General features: G+C 46.5%; 2 protein-coding genes across 2 annotated transcripts; both read right to left on the reverse strand.

Moving 5' to 3' along the window:
* Positions 1 to 74: 74 nt before the first annotated feature.
* On the reverse strand, positions 75 to 10,597 carry DHX33 (DEAH-box helicase 33). Its single transcript, XM_068415589.1, has 12 exons — positions 10,490 to 10,597; positions 9,436 to 9,596; positions 8,503 to 8,730; positions 7,567 to 7,737; positions 6,470 to 6,655; positions 5,647 to 5,758; positions 5,107 to 5,266; positions 4,597 to 4,685; positions 3,874 to 4,001; positions 3,093 to 3,296; positions 2,252 to 2,338; positions 75 to 1,500 (listed from the first exon to the last, which is right to left on the reverse strand). The coding sequence occupies exons 3-12, from the start codon at positions 8,659 to 8,661 to the stop codon at positions 1,192 to 1,194; spliced, it is 1,605 nt and encodes a 534-aa protein (XP_068271690.1). The 5' UTR covers positions 8,662 to 8,730; positions 9,436 to 9,596; positions 10,490 to 10,597; the 3' UTR covers positions 75 to 1,191.
* Positions 10,598 to 12,284: 1,687 nt separating this feature from the next.
* On the reverse strand, positions 12,285 to 18,103 carry DERL2 (derlin 2). The gene is made up of 7 exons (XM_068415633.1): positions 17,991 to 18,103; positions 17,348 to 17,413; positions 17,009 to 17,082; positions 16,563 to 16,656; positions 15,833 to 16,028; positions 15,191 to 15,281; positions 12,285 to 13,215 (listed from the first exon to the last, which is right to left on the reverse strand). Exons 1-7 carry the CDS (start codon positions 18,081 to 18,083, stop codon positions 13,110 to 13,112), a joined length of 720 nt encoding a protein of 239 aa, XP_068271734.1. The 5' UTR covers positions 18,084 to 18,103; the 3' UTR covers positions 12,285 to 13,109.
* Positions 18,104 to 18,142: the final 39 nt, after the last annotated feature.

Raw genomic sequence — 18,142 nt, forward strand, 5'->3', positions numbered from 1 at the left:
GACTGCTTAAAATGAAGAGGTTCCCACAAGAATTGAAAATGTTCAGTTTCAGTTCAGAAAACACCACCCAGAACTTGGATTTTTGCCATCATTTTATTTTGAGAAAAATATACAAAGTATTTCTAAAAACCCATCACCTCCCTCAAACAGTTAAATTAGACTGTCCAAACAATGTGCTTATACTCTGTTTTCCCCTATAGATGCAGAGTCTGTAAAACCAAGAAATACACAGATCCAGTGCTTTGATAACTCCCTACAACTCGTGTGAGAACAACTGGAATAGCTGCATACTCTTGAAAACCCATCCAAAACCACACCTGCTCATATGTACAAAAGAGTCAAGTTTTGCCTGTGCCCCACTCACCTTTTTTTTTTTTTTCTTTTTTTTCAAACCACCAAAGAACAAATATTGCCAAGAGGCACCACAAAGGGAGGTGTGTCCGTTTCCACTGCACCCCTGCAGACGTTCAGGAGCACCCTTCCCAAGGACAGGCTGAGGGACGAGACCGTCCCAGGTACTCCGGGTACCTCCTTACACTCTTTGGGAGACAGCAATTTGCAGATCAGCACAAGTAACATTCCAGATAAAAAAAAAATTAAGAAAAAAGATCAAAAGAGGTATTTGCCCCAGTTTTCAAAGAGAAAACCAAGGTAAGCCAATACTGGAGCCCAAAGAAAAGGCAAATACAATGTGTTGTGTAACTGTGATGCGTGTAACCAGAAAGGACAAATTCTGACACGGAACTGCAGCCTGTCCCCACAGATCACAAGCAAAGCCAGAAGCTTTCCTCGAGCAAACGAGCGAGTGAGAACTTGCCAACAGCCAACACGACTGCATCCCTGAGCAGCCCTACTAATATGTTACAAGCTTTTTTTTTTTAAAAGTTGCTATTTGAAGGCTACAAGGACTGAACACCACAATCCCTCACAGCCCACGTGAACTAACCCCACTGTATTACACAATGACACTTCAAGGGCAGAGCAGCCTCCCCTCCCACCCTAGGAGGACACCTAACACCCGCCCAAAAATCAGTATGAATTACTACTCTATGTCAACAGACTCTGTTGAAACTGGAAGTTACATCTCTCAGTTGCATTACTCTACTGCTCCCGCACATTCATTACAAACTAAAAAACAGCGTTTTAGGGTGAGCCTAAAAAGGCCGGACCTGTTGGTCCCAGACTCACAGGTCAGTTCTTGGCCGTTTGGAGCTTCCTGCGGAAATAGTCAGGCGCTGCATCGTACAGCCAGTCCGCATCCACCACGCACAGGTCCCGCATGTAGCACTTGTTGGTGTGAAGCAGCGCGTTGTAAACCACACAGGCTGGCTTGCAGTGGAAGAGCACAGAGGAAGGGTGGATGGCCACTGCCTGGTGAGAGTCCATGGTGCTGTAGGTGCCGTCCGGCTGCAGCTCGGCGGCGTTCATGAAGAGGCTGTGAGCCAGGCAGCGGCGGATGTTTGCAGTGTCGGAGCGGGAGGACTCGATTGGCATCGATAGCTGTTCAGCAGCGAGAGACACGAGAGTAAGCAAGCCTGTACATGCAGCCTCGGGGGGAAATACGGCCCTGTTTTAGCGGGCTTCCGAGACCAGGCAACATTGTGTCACAATCCTGCTAGTGTGGGAAATATAGAAGGACCGCTAGGAATTCAGCTCAGGCAGATGTTAGGCTAATCCAGACTAATTGCAAACAAAAGACGAGCTGCAAAATGGATCGAGACTCTCCTGGGAGTGAGTTTCAGGCCAACCAGCATTTGCAGCGGGACAGGGGTGCCAAGCGGTGGGTCCCACGTCATGAACGCACTGCAGGCAGTTCAGCAGCAGCTCCCACGCTGCCCTTGCACTCTGTAACTGGCAGGAACAGCGCTGATGGGAAAGCTGCTGTTAAACTGCATGCCTGACTCTGTGAAGAAGCCGGCCAGCATGAGCTGCTGAGGCTGACACCACTCAGTGGCACAGTCACATCTACACTAGAGCGGGGAATCCCTTAGGAAAAACTGTCCTCTACACAAGAAGCCTTCCCAGAGCTCCCCTTCTCTCTTCACCTTTCCTCGATCCACTGAGCTCTGCAGCTCCGAGATTTTGGGACGCAGATACCGAGTCAGGAATTTTACCTGACTATTCATGTGAGACTGACAAGAAAACCACATTTTCTCACTCCTGGGACTTGATGCACAGCAAAATCAGTTTGGGGACAAACAGAAAAACACAAACAGGCGAAACAGAGAAATACAGTATGGCAACAAGTTACCTTTACACAAATGTCCCTGAGCTGAGCTCTGACGTCGGACACAAGCAACATGTTCCTGCTGTTGACAAAGTTCTCTTTGCACCATTCCTGCAGCAGAGACACCAGGAGTTAGAAGGGGCTGTTTCTTCACCAAAAAAGCAAGACAGTCTTTGGATACTATGAAAAGCAGAATCCTCCAAACACACCATCCTTTCTGAGAGAAAAGGTGCTAACCCATTTCCTCATCGTATTTCTACTCCTGATGACTCCCCTCTGTCTACATTCTCTCCCACAATGCCAAGAAATAGCATGTTGTTGTCCTCTTCCCACTCAGAATCGCTCTGCAAGGTCACCAAGTGCTGCAAAACAGCACTGGCTATCCCACGGGTGGTGGAAACAAATTACAGAAGAATGACCGATGATGCAAGGAATGAGGTACACGAGTCTACAGATCTACAAATCAAACTGAGGAGTTTATAGGGTAGGATAAATCAAAATCTGCTTGTAAGTATGCTCAGTGTTTTTGCAATGAATCCTGCCAAAGAGCGTGTCTGGGGTATTTATCAGCAAGTCTGAACACTCTCCCATTCCCTCCTGTTTCCAGCTGGAACCAGGGAAGGAAGAGACCTGGCTCTGATTACAGAACTGGCCTCATGAAGCTTCTGATAACCAGTTTTGCTATAGGTTTCTGGGGGATCCTTCGGCACTTGAACTGCTTTCTCACATTACCCAAGTCAGTCCTCTCTTCTCATTGCTTTGGAAGGATGCGTATTGCATCAGCTGCGAATGATGCAGATGTCACTCTGCTGTATGCCAAAAAAGCTCCACATCACCATAAGCCCAGACAGCACTGGCATCCTACCTTGTTGCCACTGACATTTCTGAAGGCCCTGTACACGCTGAGCAGGGTAAGATGATCCCCCTCACTGGAGATGAATTTCTTCCTGACGGATTGCACTTCATCCCGCCGGGCAGGGGGATTGTGGAGGACACTGTCCACTGATAACAGTGCCACGATGGTCAGGATCTCTTCTGTACAGTGGAACTTGGGGGACAGGACGATGGTCTGCAAATCACAGAACAAAAGTGATTTTTAGTCAACCCAATCCACTTCAGATGAGCACACTTTTCTGCTCACTGGCAGCCCAGGAACTTTACCAAGCATTGTTTAGGACAATTAGATAAACATTTGGACCTAGAGACAACTGTAAATCCTCTTATGGGCCCACCAAGCACCTTTAACAGCAACTGTCATGCTCTTTCCTGAGACTGGCCAGTTCTTATACAGTACAAACATGGCGACTACAATCACCTACAGCGTCAGACACTTCATGAAACTGCTGAACAGTGCTACCAGCAATCCCGGAAACTGCAAGGGAATTAGTCTTGCTTCAGCTTCAGAGGTGCCAGAGGAAAGAAATTACTTTTTAAAAAATCTCCCTGCATTACACAACAAATGACAAGCAAACCAGCACAGCTGCTGGAAATACGAGTTGTGCTTTATTAACATACTGCAAATATACTAGTACAGCTGCAGTCGCCCCAAATTCCAGATCTTGTTTAAGGAGTTTGAAAGAGAAATGCCAATGGTACTGGGAAGAGTACAGGACATAAAAATCAGCCCATTTTTCTGTAGTTTTTACTTTAGAGAACTTTGGTTCCAGTGGAAAGGCCGCCATCTTCCTTCCCAGGGGGGTTAGGACAAGCTGATCTTCCTTTCGTTCCACAGCTCCCAGCAGGTCCAGCTGCTCAATCGCTGCTTGAATAGCGTCTGTCAAAACAAGGACGTTCAGGCTGTGAGGCCTCCTGGCTGGCACTGGCAGGGATGTGAGGCATCAGCTGATACCATCACTACCTCTTTCCCCTGGCCAGAGGAACAAACAACATGTTCCTGTTTCTGTTTAGAGAACTCAGTGCCCCAAACTGTGTTTTATCCCCCTCTATCCAGTAAAACGATCACCTTTTCCAATTTAAGTAGCAAAAACGGAGGCAAAACTAAAGCTGCCATCTCTAGCTTTGAGCAGAAGCCACGGGAGATTCTCTATGGCTTTCCTTGGCAGTAAGGCCCACCTTCATGTTCTGTATGACTCAGAACTGCTCCCTGCTCTGTTTGGAAGCTGGACTCCCCAGCTCTCTGCCGTAACCATGGCTGCTCTGATGAGGCTGAGCACAAGCAATGAGCGGTGAATGAATCTGAGACTTCTGGACCACCAGGAGAAGACGCAGCAGAAGGAGGCAGCTCCCCTTTCACAGCCCTCACCTTCCATGCTCTATCTTCTCAGGCTGGCCTGAAGACATTATTTTTAAGCAATTCCTCAGTGACTCATTTGTCATTTTTTTCCAAGGCTGTCTTTGTAACCACTTACCAGGAGATGGTTTGGACATGAAGTCAAAGGTGAGCACATTGGGAACTCTCAGGGCCAGGAGCTGAAGCATCACACTGGCCAGATTACACCTGCATAGGCAGAAAAAACAACTGAGATTGTTCTCTTCTCTTTTTTTTCCCCCTCTTTTTTTCTTTTCTTTGCCTATAAGCAGAGATGGAGTCCTCAGATCTCTGCTGCAACTTGACAGAGACTAGTCCAATGCTGGCTGGTGAAGCCTTACTTCCTAAAGCATGAACGGTAGGAGGCAAGGCCAAGATTTGGACGAAAGTCAAGAGAACTATTGCCCATGTGTGTTTGAAGACTCAGAGCCCAACTGTCAACCCCGAGCAAAAGCTTCTTAGTTTTTCTGTTTAGTCTCCAGAGTTCATTTTAATTAAGAGTCAACCAGTCAGACCCCTAGATCCTGTTTTGCTGTTCAGTTCTTTACACTGTAACAGTACATAAAAGAGGTGTAGCAAGAATGTGACAGTATCAGGGTTCTGTTCTCACCTCTGTATCTCTGGTATTGTCATTTTGTCAAACTTCTCAAACTCATCCTCTGTGTAGAGCCGGTAACAGACCCCACTGTCCTCTCGCCCTGTTCTCCCTGTTCGTTGCCAAGCCTGAGCCTTCGACACCCGCTGGACTGCCAACACTTCCAGACCTACCTCTGTGTATGGAAAAGCATCACTTCAGTCAATGTCTGCATAATGCACAGCTTGGAAAGACATAAAAAATCCCAGGGTCTGCCAGCCAAATACTGCTCAGACTTCACTTGGCTTAGCACCCTGAAGCAAAGCTAGCTATCACACACTGTGTCCACAAAGAGAAGATTCATATTTGACAGGTTTTTACCCCCCACATGGCTGGTACTCAAAAAAAAACAACCAACCAACCAAAAACCAACACCAAAACCCACACCTAAAACCTGGGATATTAATTTAGACAGTGCAGAGAGTGTTTTAAATCAGCTCTCAGCGGGGCTCATTGCTTCAAATAACTTCTACAAAACTGAAAACACACTCTGCATTGTTCCTTACGACTCCTCACCGGGGTTGTACTTCTTTGCTTTGACCATGCCTGTGTCCACAATGTATTTTATTCCTGCAATGGTGATGGAGGTTTCTGCGATGTTGGTGGAGAGGATCACCTTGCGACAGCCCTGGAAGGAAGAGCAAACTAAAGCCAGTCAAAAGCTATCATAGATTAGCTGCAATGAAGAAACGCTGCTACTTTTGGCCAGCACGGACCAAGCCTACGTATCATTGCAGCATGCTGTGACCACACACCATACTTGCTACGCCAGCTTTTGTAAATTAAAATAATCTCTAGTTCCTAATCCGTTTCTAAAACACGTGCTTACACTTCTTGCAACAAAATACACCACCCAGGACAGCTGTTATCAATGTCTTTAATCCATTTTGACTTCATTTCTGCCACATGCACGAGACCTGAATTCTTACTTATCTGCTGAATAGGTACAGAAGGGCCTGAGGCAGGACAACTTCCTTTTTCTTATGGCCCTGCCAAATATGCCCAGGTTTTTAGCTTGCTTTGTATTTGGCCCATTAACTGCTGTAGCTTTTTTGTGATATGGCCATAAGATTCCTATGAAATGGGGCAAATTGCAGTTCCTCTGCCCTTCTCACTCCTCCTAATCCTTGCTTCTTTTTATGATCCCAGACGACTTATTATATGCATCTGTTAATACCATCCCAGTTGCATTGTCTTATATCACACTGGAACCTAAAGTCAGTACACAGTGGAGGCTATTACTATCAGTACAGACTGCTTTAACCCCTTAAATTCCACATGTTTCTTCCAAACACTCATGCAAACAAACTCATCCTCTTCACCCACCATATCGCCTCACCTTGCGGGCAGCCTGAAAGACGCGGAGTTGTTGAGAGTAGGGCAGAGAAGCATAAAGAGGCATCACCACCATCTGTGGGCAGCCATCAGGGAGATGCTTGGCAATGTCTCGACAGGTTTTGGTCATTGCTTCGATTTCTTCCTGACCAGTCAGAAACACCAGGATGTCATGAGAAGAGGGTGCTTCCTGGAGCCAAAGGAAAAAGCAAATGAGTAGTTAAGACAGTTTGGATAGGGAGGGAGAACTGAGATTGTAATGAGATGTTGCCCTCACTGCAAGTCAGCAAAGCAGGGAAGGAAGAAAGAAAAGACACTCGTGTTGTGCAATGTATGCAACAGCCTGAAGTTCCCAATGGATTCACCAGAGGTGAAGGGTAAACCGCATTTTGCGGGACTCAGTCTTAACGGGATGGAGGAATCATTTGAAGTCACATATCTATTTCATTAAATAACTGTCCAGGACATGCAAATGAAAGAGCCAGCAAGCACCCAAGTACAAGCCAGTAAACACAGAAAAGTCAGGTGAGAGGAACATTTGGGTATTAGGTATGAATTGACATCAGAGATCTTTGCTCAGCAGTCTCTTTTCAACTCCAGCCTTGATGTACAAGTCCCAAAATCCTAACAGCAGCAGCATCTTCAAAGCATTAAATGGAGGGTAATAAACAGTTTAATTAAATGATTTAGCCATCTGGCAGTTTTGCATTCAAGCATTTAGTCACAAAATGCCTATGAGCTGTTATTTTAATAGATTTCTACTTGCTCTGTGGTCACACTTTGCCAGTAAATTAGAATCACCTTCAAGCTACTGCTAGCTTATGCCTGGATTTCCCACCACAAGACAAGACTCTTTACAGTTGACCACTTCCAATCTTTCTTTCCACTTTTGGAATAACACCAGCATTTGTCACCCCTCCAACACCCAGCACACTCCACAACTATTCACTTTTCCCGGAGAATGCAGTGGAGCACCTCAGGGACATCTCTGATTTGGCAGCATCAAGCTCAAGCCACGTCTTCTGCCACAGCAACCTGTGAGCTCCCCCAACCAACAATCCGTGGCCCCGGGGAGGCACAAACCTGACGAGATTGCCCTACCTGGTGGATTTGGAAGACTGACACCAGTGCTGCTTGGAGGTAATCACTCTGAGGGTGTTTGGTGTAAAAGATGTCAATGGGATGCTGCCGGCCTTCTAAATAGAGAACAGGAGCTCCATTGAAGTACTGGGAGAAGTGGTCAACATCCATTGTAGCTGACATGATAATCACCTTCAATGTGAGCATAAGATGGGTTAGCACTGCAGTTTAGACCCAGCAGGACACTTACCAGTCAGGACTAGCCAAAAGTCAGCTTCCTGACACTGAGATATATGCTCAGAACAGCAAAAAGCACACAGAGTCTGGGACAGAAGACAGCGCTCTTTCCTTGTTAAAGCCATCAGCTCTAGTATCACACAAGCATAACGTGTTGGTATGATCAAATGAGTGAAGATGTGCTAAAATTCTCTTCTGACATTTAAAAAACAGACCTGAGTATCCACAAAGCTAGGCTGCTCCATGGTCTGTTGAACGACACAGGGCTAGGACCCCACCTGTCCCCTACATGCCTTGCCCATCAAAACCAACATGCTCTCACACACTTCATCACGTATTCACAGAAATTCTTGTGCACCTGACACACATGCAACCTCCTTCCCCAGCGTGAGCACGTCATACAGCTGTCATATCAGACAGAGAGCTCCTGTATCCAGGGTGGTCTCAGCAACAGTACCAAAACCTCCCCCAACAACGTGTCTAGTCTATAGCTCACACCCAAGGGGCTCTTGTGAAAAAAGGCAACATGGAGGTGACCAGAAGCCTTGTTCAGGTGTGTCTATCAGGCCCACACATCATAAGTTCTATTCAGATTTAAAGGGGCTTTTTAGGATCAGGAAAATAGTCAAGGCTGAACTTTCAAACACTTTGGAAAACCCCAGGAGATATTCATAGTGCTCAGGGCCCAAGTCCCATCCCTGCCATCCGAGGTGCACACACTTTTAGTGGCAGTTTGCCCAGTTCCTTTCGTTTCTTTTGTGCAGCTTTCACCACGCCAAAGAGCACGTCAGTATGGATTGTCCTCTCATGGGCTTCATCCAGGATGACAACGCTGTACTTCCGCATCATCGGGTCCCCAATGGCTTCGCGAAGCAGCATCCCATCTGTTAAAAACTTGATTCTGGTTTCATCAGATGTAAGATCATCGAAGCGTACGCTATAGCCAACCTAAGGAGGGGATCATTACAGAAAGCACAGGCACAGAGTTAGTTACATTTCTCACTGCCACCATACCACGAGGAAGGACTACAGAGCGCTGGTCAATGCATCGGACAGAGCCAACCAGAACTCCGGGGAGATGCTGGAAAGCAGAATGGTGTATCTGCAGCCTGTGAGCAGTTAAGTCTTGCAAATCTAATAATCCTAAAGGAAGCTCTTAACATTGTATCCCAACTAGATTTTTCCCAAATAGAAGTTCATCACAAATGCTCCAGGTTTCCTTTCCTTCCTCCCCTGCTAGAGACCACTGCATGCTCTCCGAAGACTTTTTGTAGGGGGAATCTTTCTCCTCCACTTTCCTCTCACAGATCTGCACAGATTCAGCACTCTGCTCTCCTTGACAGTGACTTTTGACACAGGGAGCAATGGAAGGGCATGCAATATTTTTTGTTTTATTCACTAACCAGTATTTTTTCAAATGGAGGAACACAAATAATAATCAAGAAGTAAAATACCACAGAGACAGAGTCGAACATGCCCCCCCCACCCCCGAGCCACAGAAGCAGGTAAAATCCACTCACGCATATTAATAAATGAAGACTACTACCTATTACCCCTGTAGCTGTTTTTTACCTTACCCATTAAGCCCTGATACAGTTCCATCAGCACTGCAGTACTAAACCAACTCTGTAAAGACATTGTAAAGCGACCTACCAGTTTCCCCAGCTCTGTCTTCTTCTCATCTGAGACTCTGGTAGCTAAGGATATAGCTGCTACTCTGCGAGGCTGGGTCACAGCAATGATGCCTTGGCGGCCAATTCCTGCTTCGTAGAGGTACTGAGGGATCTGAGTGGTCTTCCCTGAGCCCGTTTCTCCTAAGGAACATCAAGGGAATAGTTTTCCCCTTCAAGTGAAAGGTCCCAACTCATTTTTTATGTTAACTTTTAACCATATTTCAGGATGGGGAAGCTGAAGACAGGAAGAGATTGGACAGCTTGCCCAAGTCACACCATAAAGCAGTGGCAGGCCAGGGACAGAATCCAACACCTTGCTCGAGTTGCTACACCACTCCTCTACAAAACTCCTTTCACCCAGGTTCTCTCCAGCCACACTCTAGTTTAGAAACACATTCCAGTCTGTCCAGATATGAAGTGTTTGCTGTGTAACACAGCCAGCACAAGATAATCACGCAGAGCAAGGAATAGACACTGATTTGGCTTTATGCATATATTTACACTAGGACGTTTCAAAGTAAATGTGTCAGCAAATTAAAGCAAAGCTTTTGGCACAACAGCAAGTAGCAAGTTACGGTTTGAGGCTCTCTTAGAGGAGCACTCAGGGCACCAACAAGCCAGCAAGTCTTCCCCTGTGCCTCTCTGAAATCAGAGACAGTCCCTTCAGGCTCAGGTGAACTCCAAGGAGATGGTGAAACAGAAAGGAGAGGGAAATGCTTTTGCTTTCTCCATAAAAACTAAGCCACCAGCTGCCTTAACCAGTCACAACTCAAGAACAAAGTCACAACTAATTTACCTCATTTCAGATTTACAGCCAAACCACTTCGGTGCAACTACTCACAGGCCGCGCCACCCCCCGCGCCCGGCAGGACCAGACCAAACCCCGCGCCCGGGACACCCGCTGCCCTCTCGGGACACCAACGACCACCTCCCCCCCCCGCTGAGCCCCGCAACGCTCCCCAGGAGGCCCGGGCCGGCGCCGAGGAACCCCGCTGCCCCCGCCGGGGCCGGCCCAGTCCCGCTCCCGCCCTCACCGAGGACGATGGCGCTGTCCAGGCCGCGGAGCTGGCTCAGCAGCGGCCCCCGCGCCTGGAAGATGGGCAGGCCGCGGCGCTGCGGGGCGGCGGGCGGCGGCTGCGGCGCGGGGGAGGCGGGCAGCGCGGCGGGGCGCGGGGGGAGCATGGCGGGGCCGGGGGGGAGCGCGGCCTTGGGCCGCTTGGCCAGGGGCTCCGCGCCCTCCGGCGGCATCGCCGCGGCCCGCCGCGCCCCGGTGCCGCCTCCCGCCGCGGCACCGCCCGCCGCCCCGCGCCCCGCCATGGCGCCACACGCGCCGGAGCGGGGCAGCACGGGAGATGTAGTGCGGGGCCCCGCCGCCGCCCGTGGCTGGGCAGGGTTCGGGGGTCACTAACCCCTCCGTGCGGCCCTGGGGCAAGGGCACCCCAGCAAAGCCCTCTCTCCGCCCCGGTAAACTCACAGACGCGAAACAGCCCAGATCAGCTCAGAAGGGCAGAGCCCAGCGGTAGGTAACGCCTCAGAGGGGCAGGCGCCAGGCCTGGGTCATGCCAATCTGTGATCTGTCGGCACAAATCATCTCCCACATCACACACACTGACAATACGCTCTCCGAAGAGAGCCTTGGGATTTAAACACATTTCTTTGTGGGACAGGCTGCCCAAGAGTGGTTTCAAGAGCAATCAAAGACCAGGTCAGGCAGGAATCTGCCAGTAACAGTCAATTTTGTCTCGGGGTACAAGCAAGCAACATTTCAAAGTTCTTCCCAGATACGGATACTGTGGTATTACTCGGTAAAGAGACGAGTACAATGTTACATACTCCACCAGAGTGGAAGGAAGTGTGTGAGGAAAGCAGCTTTGGAACAGAGAGGATAGACGAGCCACCTCATCAATACATGACTTAGTAAGAACAAGAGATCGTCCCCAGGAAGGGGCACATCACCTCACCCGCTTCACAGTGGGGCTTTGGGTTTACAGGCAGCTTTATCCCAGCCACAGGGCTGTCTTTTAGCTTCATCCTCACTCCCTAACGTCCCACCAGCAAACTACTAAGAGGCTCTTAAACACTGAACTAAAAAAAGGTTTCAATCCAATTCCTGTCTCAGAAGCTGCCCAGAAGCAACAGTGCCCAAGACTTTATTACTCCTAGAGAGTAAGACTTAAAATCTGTTTTGAAAAAAAAGAAATTTTCCTTAGGCTTTCATAACCTTTAACAGACAAAATGCAGATACAAATGGACCCACCAATTTTGTTTATCATAACCTAATACACTGCTTGTGGACAAGCATTACCCCATGAGATCCCACTACATTCATCTCCTGGACCACAAACAAATTAAAAACCTGTAGCCAGTTTAAGAACAGCAAAACCTGAGACTAAACAAGATGAACATGTGTGTCAAGGGTGAGCTTATCCTCCCAAATTTAGGAGGAAGATGTAGTTTCAGCAATATCTGTTTCCTTCTATTACAACAGAGCTACCCAGCGGAGTCTACGACTGAATGCAATGAGTTAAACTGTCTCCTGAACACCTTATGTGGCTCCTTATATAGAGATTTATAATCAACGTAACTTCAAGCTAAATCCCACTCAGCGTCACTAACCTGTGCTGAATACTCAGTCCTCCCACAACAAACTTCATACACAGACCACGAATTTAACATCTTGAGTGGACAATCCTGTTTCCTAGCAGTTCTGAAAGACACTGGTGGGAAAAGCTTGCATTAATGCCATCTTTTCCGGGAATTGCTTTTTCCAACCTGCACTTTTCCACCAGCTGCCACAAGATTATAGGATTATACAAAGGATTAACAAAAAAGGATCCACAAGACATTTTATTCTACTCATCGTCCGAGACATCTGAGCAGTTCTGACTCCAGACAAGTCTTCTCCCCCAGCGCTCCAAGTCATTTAAGTGTGCACATGTGTGTGTGGGGGGGTGGATTTTGTAGAACTACCTATTTAAACAAACCAGTCAGACTCAAACCTGGTCATCTGCACACACAGTCTTTGGGGGAAAAGCCATCAAAAGGCAGTCTCAGTCTGCAAGCATATTCCCACAGAGGCACATTCCAGAAACCCGACTGGCAAAGTGAAAAGCCTGCATTATGCTGCATGTTGTATTTCTTACAATTCAAACAAGACTGGAGACAACAGCATCTCAGATTAAAAAAATCCTTTTGCCATTGAAATTGGGACTTACACTTTCAACCATCTTGTAGCTGTTTTATCCAAGAATAAAAAAAAAAAGAGTCAAAACCCAGAAAGTTGGTTTTGTCCCCTGTAAAGTTTCCCATATTGTTTCCTGTATCAAATACTTGAAAAAATGCTTTAGAAATCACTTTAAACAAGTACTCATGGTCTTGCTAACTGAAGTTGACAGGAAATGGTTTCCAGTTTTAGGTTTTTGGCTCCACTGGATTAGTATTTTCATCACCAGCAGAATAAATCCCCTGGCTGGGAAAGACACTGGTAGCCTGGAAGTGTCTTGGATTAGACTGCCATTTCATAAAGTGCTTGTATTCAAAACCATAGAGCTGTCAAAAAGTGTCCTTTCTGCAATGGGAAATGAGAGTCCCAAGTATGGAACTTTATTCAGGTCAGTCTCTCCCAGTTGTCGCTGGGTTTGGCACAGCCACTTCTTAGCCTCCAAGGCGCTGACCTTCTCCCCACGCAAATCCTCCCGGTCGTTCTTCTGGCAAGGGATTGTAATTAGGGTCATCCTCCGGTGTATCAAATATTGCTTTCCTGGAAAACAGAAAATATTTTTTTTATCTCTTCAGACTGCACGTTTCACAGTAAGACCAAGACTGTTCAAATTCTGCACAAATACAGCATCCTCCCTCAGAAACAGCCTGCCAAAGCATCGCTGATTTACACCCAAGTCACGCATGCCCTTCAATTAGGAGCCATCAGGATGAAGGTCTAGAATTATGTGCCTAAATCAACTGAGACTGACCAGATTCAGCTGAAAGTTAGAATTCCACCTCCAGTGTAAGGCAGAATTTCATACAGCTAAGCATGTTCTCCCAGGACAGGATAAGGGAGCAAAACATGAATGGGATATTGAAAAGCTCTTCACATTTTGAGACAGGGACAAAGTAAGAGTCAAATACAGGCAGTATTATCTCAATCTGACAGGGAGGATGCATGTGTTGACAGGCAGATTTGACATTCACAGAAGAGTCTGCACTTGGGACAACATTAAAGGCTTGGGTTTCAAATTTATTACAAAAATCACGCTTGATCTCATAGGTTATTTTGCCACTCTCAAAAGTAGTTTTAGAGGTTCTTTCTCCGTATATTTATTTATCCAGAAACAAAAGTGTAGTAGGTTCTTTGAAACAAACAAACACAAAAATCACAGGCTGCATATAAGCTATCACTATATCAAAAATTGCTTAGAAGTAAAGTGTGTTTAACAAGACAGTTCTTAGAATAGCTAAAGGGATTATTTCTCTTCACCCAGAGTGACAGGCCATTTCAGAGTTTTCAGAACAGGAAAAAAAAAATACCAGGGGTAGTACAGGATTACAGCTAATACATCAAAGAAAATTAAAGCATCTGGGGAAAAAAAAAATCCGGAATTTGAGACCCAGACAAGAATCATAAGCAGCCTTCTGAACACAGACACGTAAAAGGATTTAAATGGCAGCCTGCAGGCAGGCTGACACTTTTATCCAAAGGAAGAGGGTTACTGAGACAGCACTCATTGCTCCAACGGCCTTCGGATTCCTCCTGCACACAGCTGGGTGCATACACCCTCTGTGAAAGTGGGAAGTCTCAAACATACCCTTATTGCACATGTGTAATTGGACGCTCAATTTGTCTCCAGCTGCATTTATACAAAGGCAGCCCACACCAGGAACAGCCTTCAGCTGCTAAGGCCAAGTTAAATCAGCGTAGGCCTACAAAAGCAACCAGCACAACATCCAGGCCATTCCTGCAGCCATCACTTGCTACAACTACTTGCTGAAGACAAAGCCTACCCTGAACAAAAATAAACTAGCAGTGTAAGTGTACTTGTCCAATCAAACAGGTATGGCCCATCAGTTAAACTCCGCATGGGTCTGAATATGACATTTTAACTACTCACACTTCTGGAGGCCAGTTCAAACAAAAAATGAGGATCAGTTCAGCTCTAGACAATTCTGAGAGTCTCACAGGGCTCCACTTTCAATGTCTTAACTGCCCTATCGTTTAGGCAAGCTGCTCTCACCCAGGCTGCCGTACAGCATTACAGATGACTACAGCCCTCTACGCAAGAGGGAAGCGAGCAGGAATAGCACCACTCAATACTCTAAACCCTGAAGTCTTTTGCCAAAATTGTGAAATGAGGATGATTTACAGATGAAAAAAATATTAGATGTATTTAATACCTCAGTTACTCTGTTCATACACAGCAGGACTCAGAGACACGCATCTTTGGTGCCACCAACAGGCAAAACTCAGTTAGCAAAGACCAACAAGTGTTACCAAAGAAACCAAGGGTTACAAAAACCCTTTAGCCCTTCTCCTGAAGGAGTCAGTTCCCACTTACACATCTGTAAGATCCTCCTCCCTTGCTCAGCAACACATGAGTTAACTAAAAGAGCAAGTACAGACACACCAGAGTCTTCCTCAAGCTGCCTAACTGACCAGAAGTTGATGTGACTGAATTATGAACAGTTTTCCATACAAGCACTTTTTCTACATTCGTTCCAAATCAGACACCAATACTTACAGGACAGATGGTGTTCTCAGAAGCCTTCCACCACCGGGCTGATTGGGAAAGACATCCTCTAAGAAAAAATATATATGTCCAACGGCAATGCCTAGCAGACAAAGAAAAGTCAAATGGTGGTTTTTCAATACTTCTTTGCAACTTCCAAATGCTTCACTAGAGTCTTCAAGAAAAAAAAACACAACCGCACATTGATTCTTTCACAGGAAACACAATAAGAAATATAGAAATACAAAAACCAATGAAGCACACTGACATCAGATGGAAAGCTTAACTTGCACTACAAGACATTAATACAAGGAAAACTGCTTGCCATTATTAAACATACTGATGTTATGGCCTTATTAGAGTTGATAAAAATACTAACGTAAGATACTTTACTTCAATAGGCTGGTGCCCACAATCAGATTATGTACCTGGGCTGATTCCAAGCAATAAAAAGCCAAAGCATCAGAAGCTCTTTCCATCCTTGTTACAGCTCAAAATATGCTACCATGTTTAGAAGTCAGAAAAACCTGGTATAAATATACTAGATGAACTAATACTAAGTAAAAGGCATTTAGCCCTTAGGTTTTTCCACATTTCGTGTTTCATGTAAAACATTAGCAGGAACAGATCCTTGCAATTATTGCAGTTGCTTACCCAGGAGATCCACAATGATGGAGTTCCCCAAAAGCAGTGAAAAGCCCATCAATACCCAGGGTAGAAATGGGGCTTGAAAGATGAGAAGACCAAAAAAGTTCATGCGGACATAGGGATTCCTGCGGCTCCACACGTACACGAGCATTATTGTGAATGCCTGACCCAAGAAAACCAAGTTCACAAACAGGCCAAACAGCTGTGATAAATAGTTAAAGAAAACAGTTCACCAAATAATTGTTGTGAGGTCAAGCATGAGAAGAATTTGACAGCTTGACCTGTAATCCGACGTTTTCCATACAATTCCTCTCTCTGCTTTCCCAGGTTCAAGTAAATCAAACCTACTGTCAATCAAATTCGACACCTATAGCAGGATTCAGGGTACCTGCAGCATGAATAATCCCTTTAAAGTATAATTTAGCATGAAATCACTGGAACAACAGCATTTCTCTTAGACAACCCGAGCATGATTATACACCTGGGCAGTCCCCTCTTATCTGCTAATCCCATTTCCATAATCCTATCAAGCAGTAAAAAGCCTGAAAGACCAGCCCAGTAGTTAACAGCAACAGTCATAAAGCATTCAAAACTACTTCAACAAATACTGCTATTCCTCATAATACAAACAAAATATATTATCACCTAAGAATTAAGATAAATGTAACCTCGTGGTTTCAGTTCTCATTCACATATCTGTAGCTTCACTAAAGCAGGCTGGAATAAAAAAGGATACAGTCATTAAAAGTCCTCCAAAAAGGAACATAAACACGAAATCTGCCGTCCGACCTCGAAAAGAGCCCTCCTCAAGCATCCTGCAGTAACGATATCTGAAGTCGCAGGTCAGGAAAATTTGATTGTAAATGAGTTTAAAGAAAGATCCAAGTGGAAAATGATTCAATTATACAGAATTTTCTTCTGCATGTCACAACCAACCTGAAGGACCAGGCTTGTACAACAAAGTCTTAACACCACAAAAATAAATGACAAAATTCTTGACAACTTATAAAGAAAATCCTGCTGATGTCCATTCACGACATCACTGAAGTTGGCCTTGCTAAACTCTCAGGAACTTCATGGTGAAGCAGAACTGAACCTTTGCCTATATGCAATATATAGCAACACGCCTGTACTCGGGAGCTCTGCTTTCCAAGGAAGCAAAATAAACTTGATGAAGGATACAAAAAGATCATGTTAAATAAAAAATTAAAGCCAACTGGTCCAAAGAATAAGTAGTTTGTGATTAACCGCCATACCTGGAAATAAGACAAATACAAGGACATAAACATGACAGCTTATTTTTATTGTCTAAATACAAAAGCAAGTAACAATGTAACTGAAATCTTCACAATCAACAAATCTAAGACCTATGCTAAGATACAGTGACTGGTGCTCTAGGTTTTTTAAAATATAACTTCAATACTAAAAGTCCTAGTCATTTGTAACATGCAATTTTGAGAGGACAAGCACTTGCAAACTCAACATTGTACTTAAAAACCTTCCATACTTCAGAAAACTTACTTGAAAGTGCTTAAATATTAATTCAGGGTTGAAATACAGCTGGAACGGTGTGATTAGTTCTAATTGCTGAAAAAGAAGATAACATTTGATGGAATCAATACACCAAGGAAAAACTACACACGCCCAAATAAGTAACTCCCTTTCTCTATGCCAAAAAGAGCCCAACGAGCTCTCAGTCGGCACACGGAGCTTTCTAGCAAAAGCGAGCCCCGACAACCTCTTCAGCCCCCCTCACGCTGTTACTATTTATTTATGCTTTGCTCCTTTCCAGGTGTCACGGCGGGCTGGCTGTGGGGGCCCTGGAAGCGCTGCTTTCGGGGGATCCCCTCCGCTCGGAAGGCCCTGAGGGGAACAGACCCGGTCCTGGGGCAGGGGAGGGGTCTGAGGTAAACCCTTCCGCGGCTCCCAAGTGCAGTCCTCTCCCCACCCACCGGCACGGCTCCAACAGGCCTCGCCCCCCCTCCCGAACACCCTCCGCACAGCCTTCCTCTCCCCCGCGCCCGCCGGCTCTCTCAGGCTGTGGCTGCCCGGGACCCCGCGGAGGCGGCCCCACCGCCCCACCCCCAGGCTGGGCCCTCAGTGAGGCCTGGGGAGGGGCGGCCCGAAGGAGCGCGGCCGACGGGGCCGGGGCGGCCCCACTCACCACGGCGGCGGTGGTGAGGACGCAGGCGGTGGTGTAGGCCCGCGTCACGGGCGGCACCCCCAGGTACTCCTGCCGGAAGGTCTGGTACGCCATCTTGGCGCTCCCCGCGCCGCTTCCGGTTCCGCCACGCCTCTGCGCCTGCGCGCACCGCC

This window comes from Nyctibius grandis, chromosome 18, assembly GCF_013368605.1.
Source record: "Nyctibius grandis isolate bNycGra1 chromosome 18, bNycGra1.pri, whole genome shotgun sequence".
Classification (NCBI taxonomy): Eukaryota; Metazoa; Chordata; class Aves; order Nyctibiiformes; family Nyctibiidae; genus Nyctibius; species Nyctibius grandis.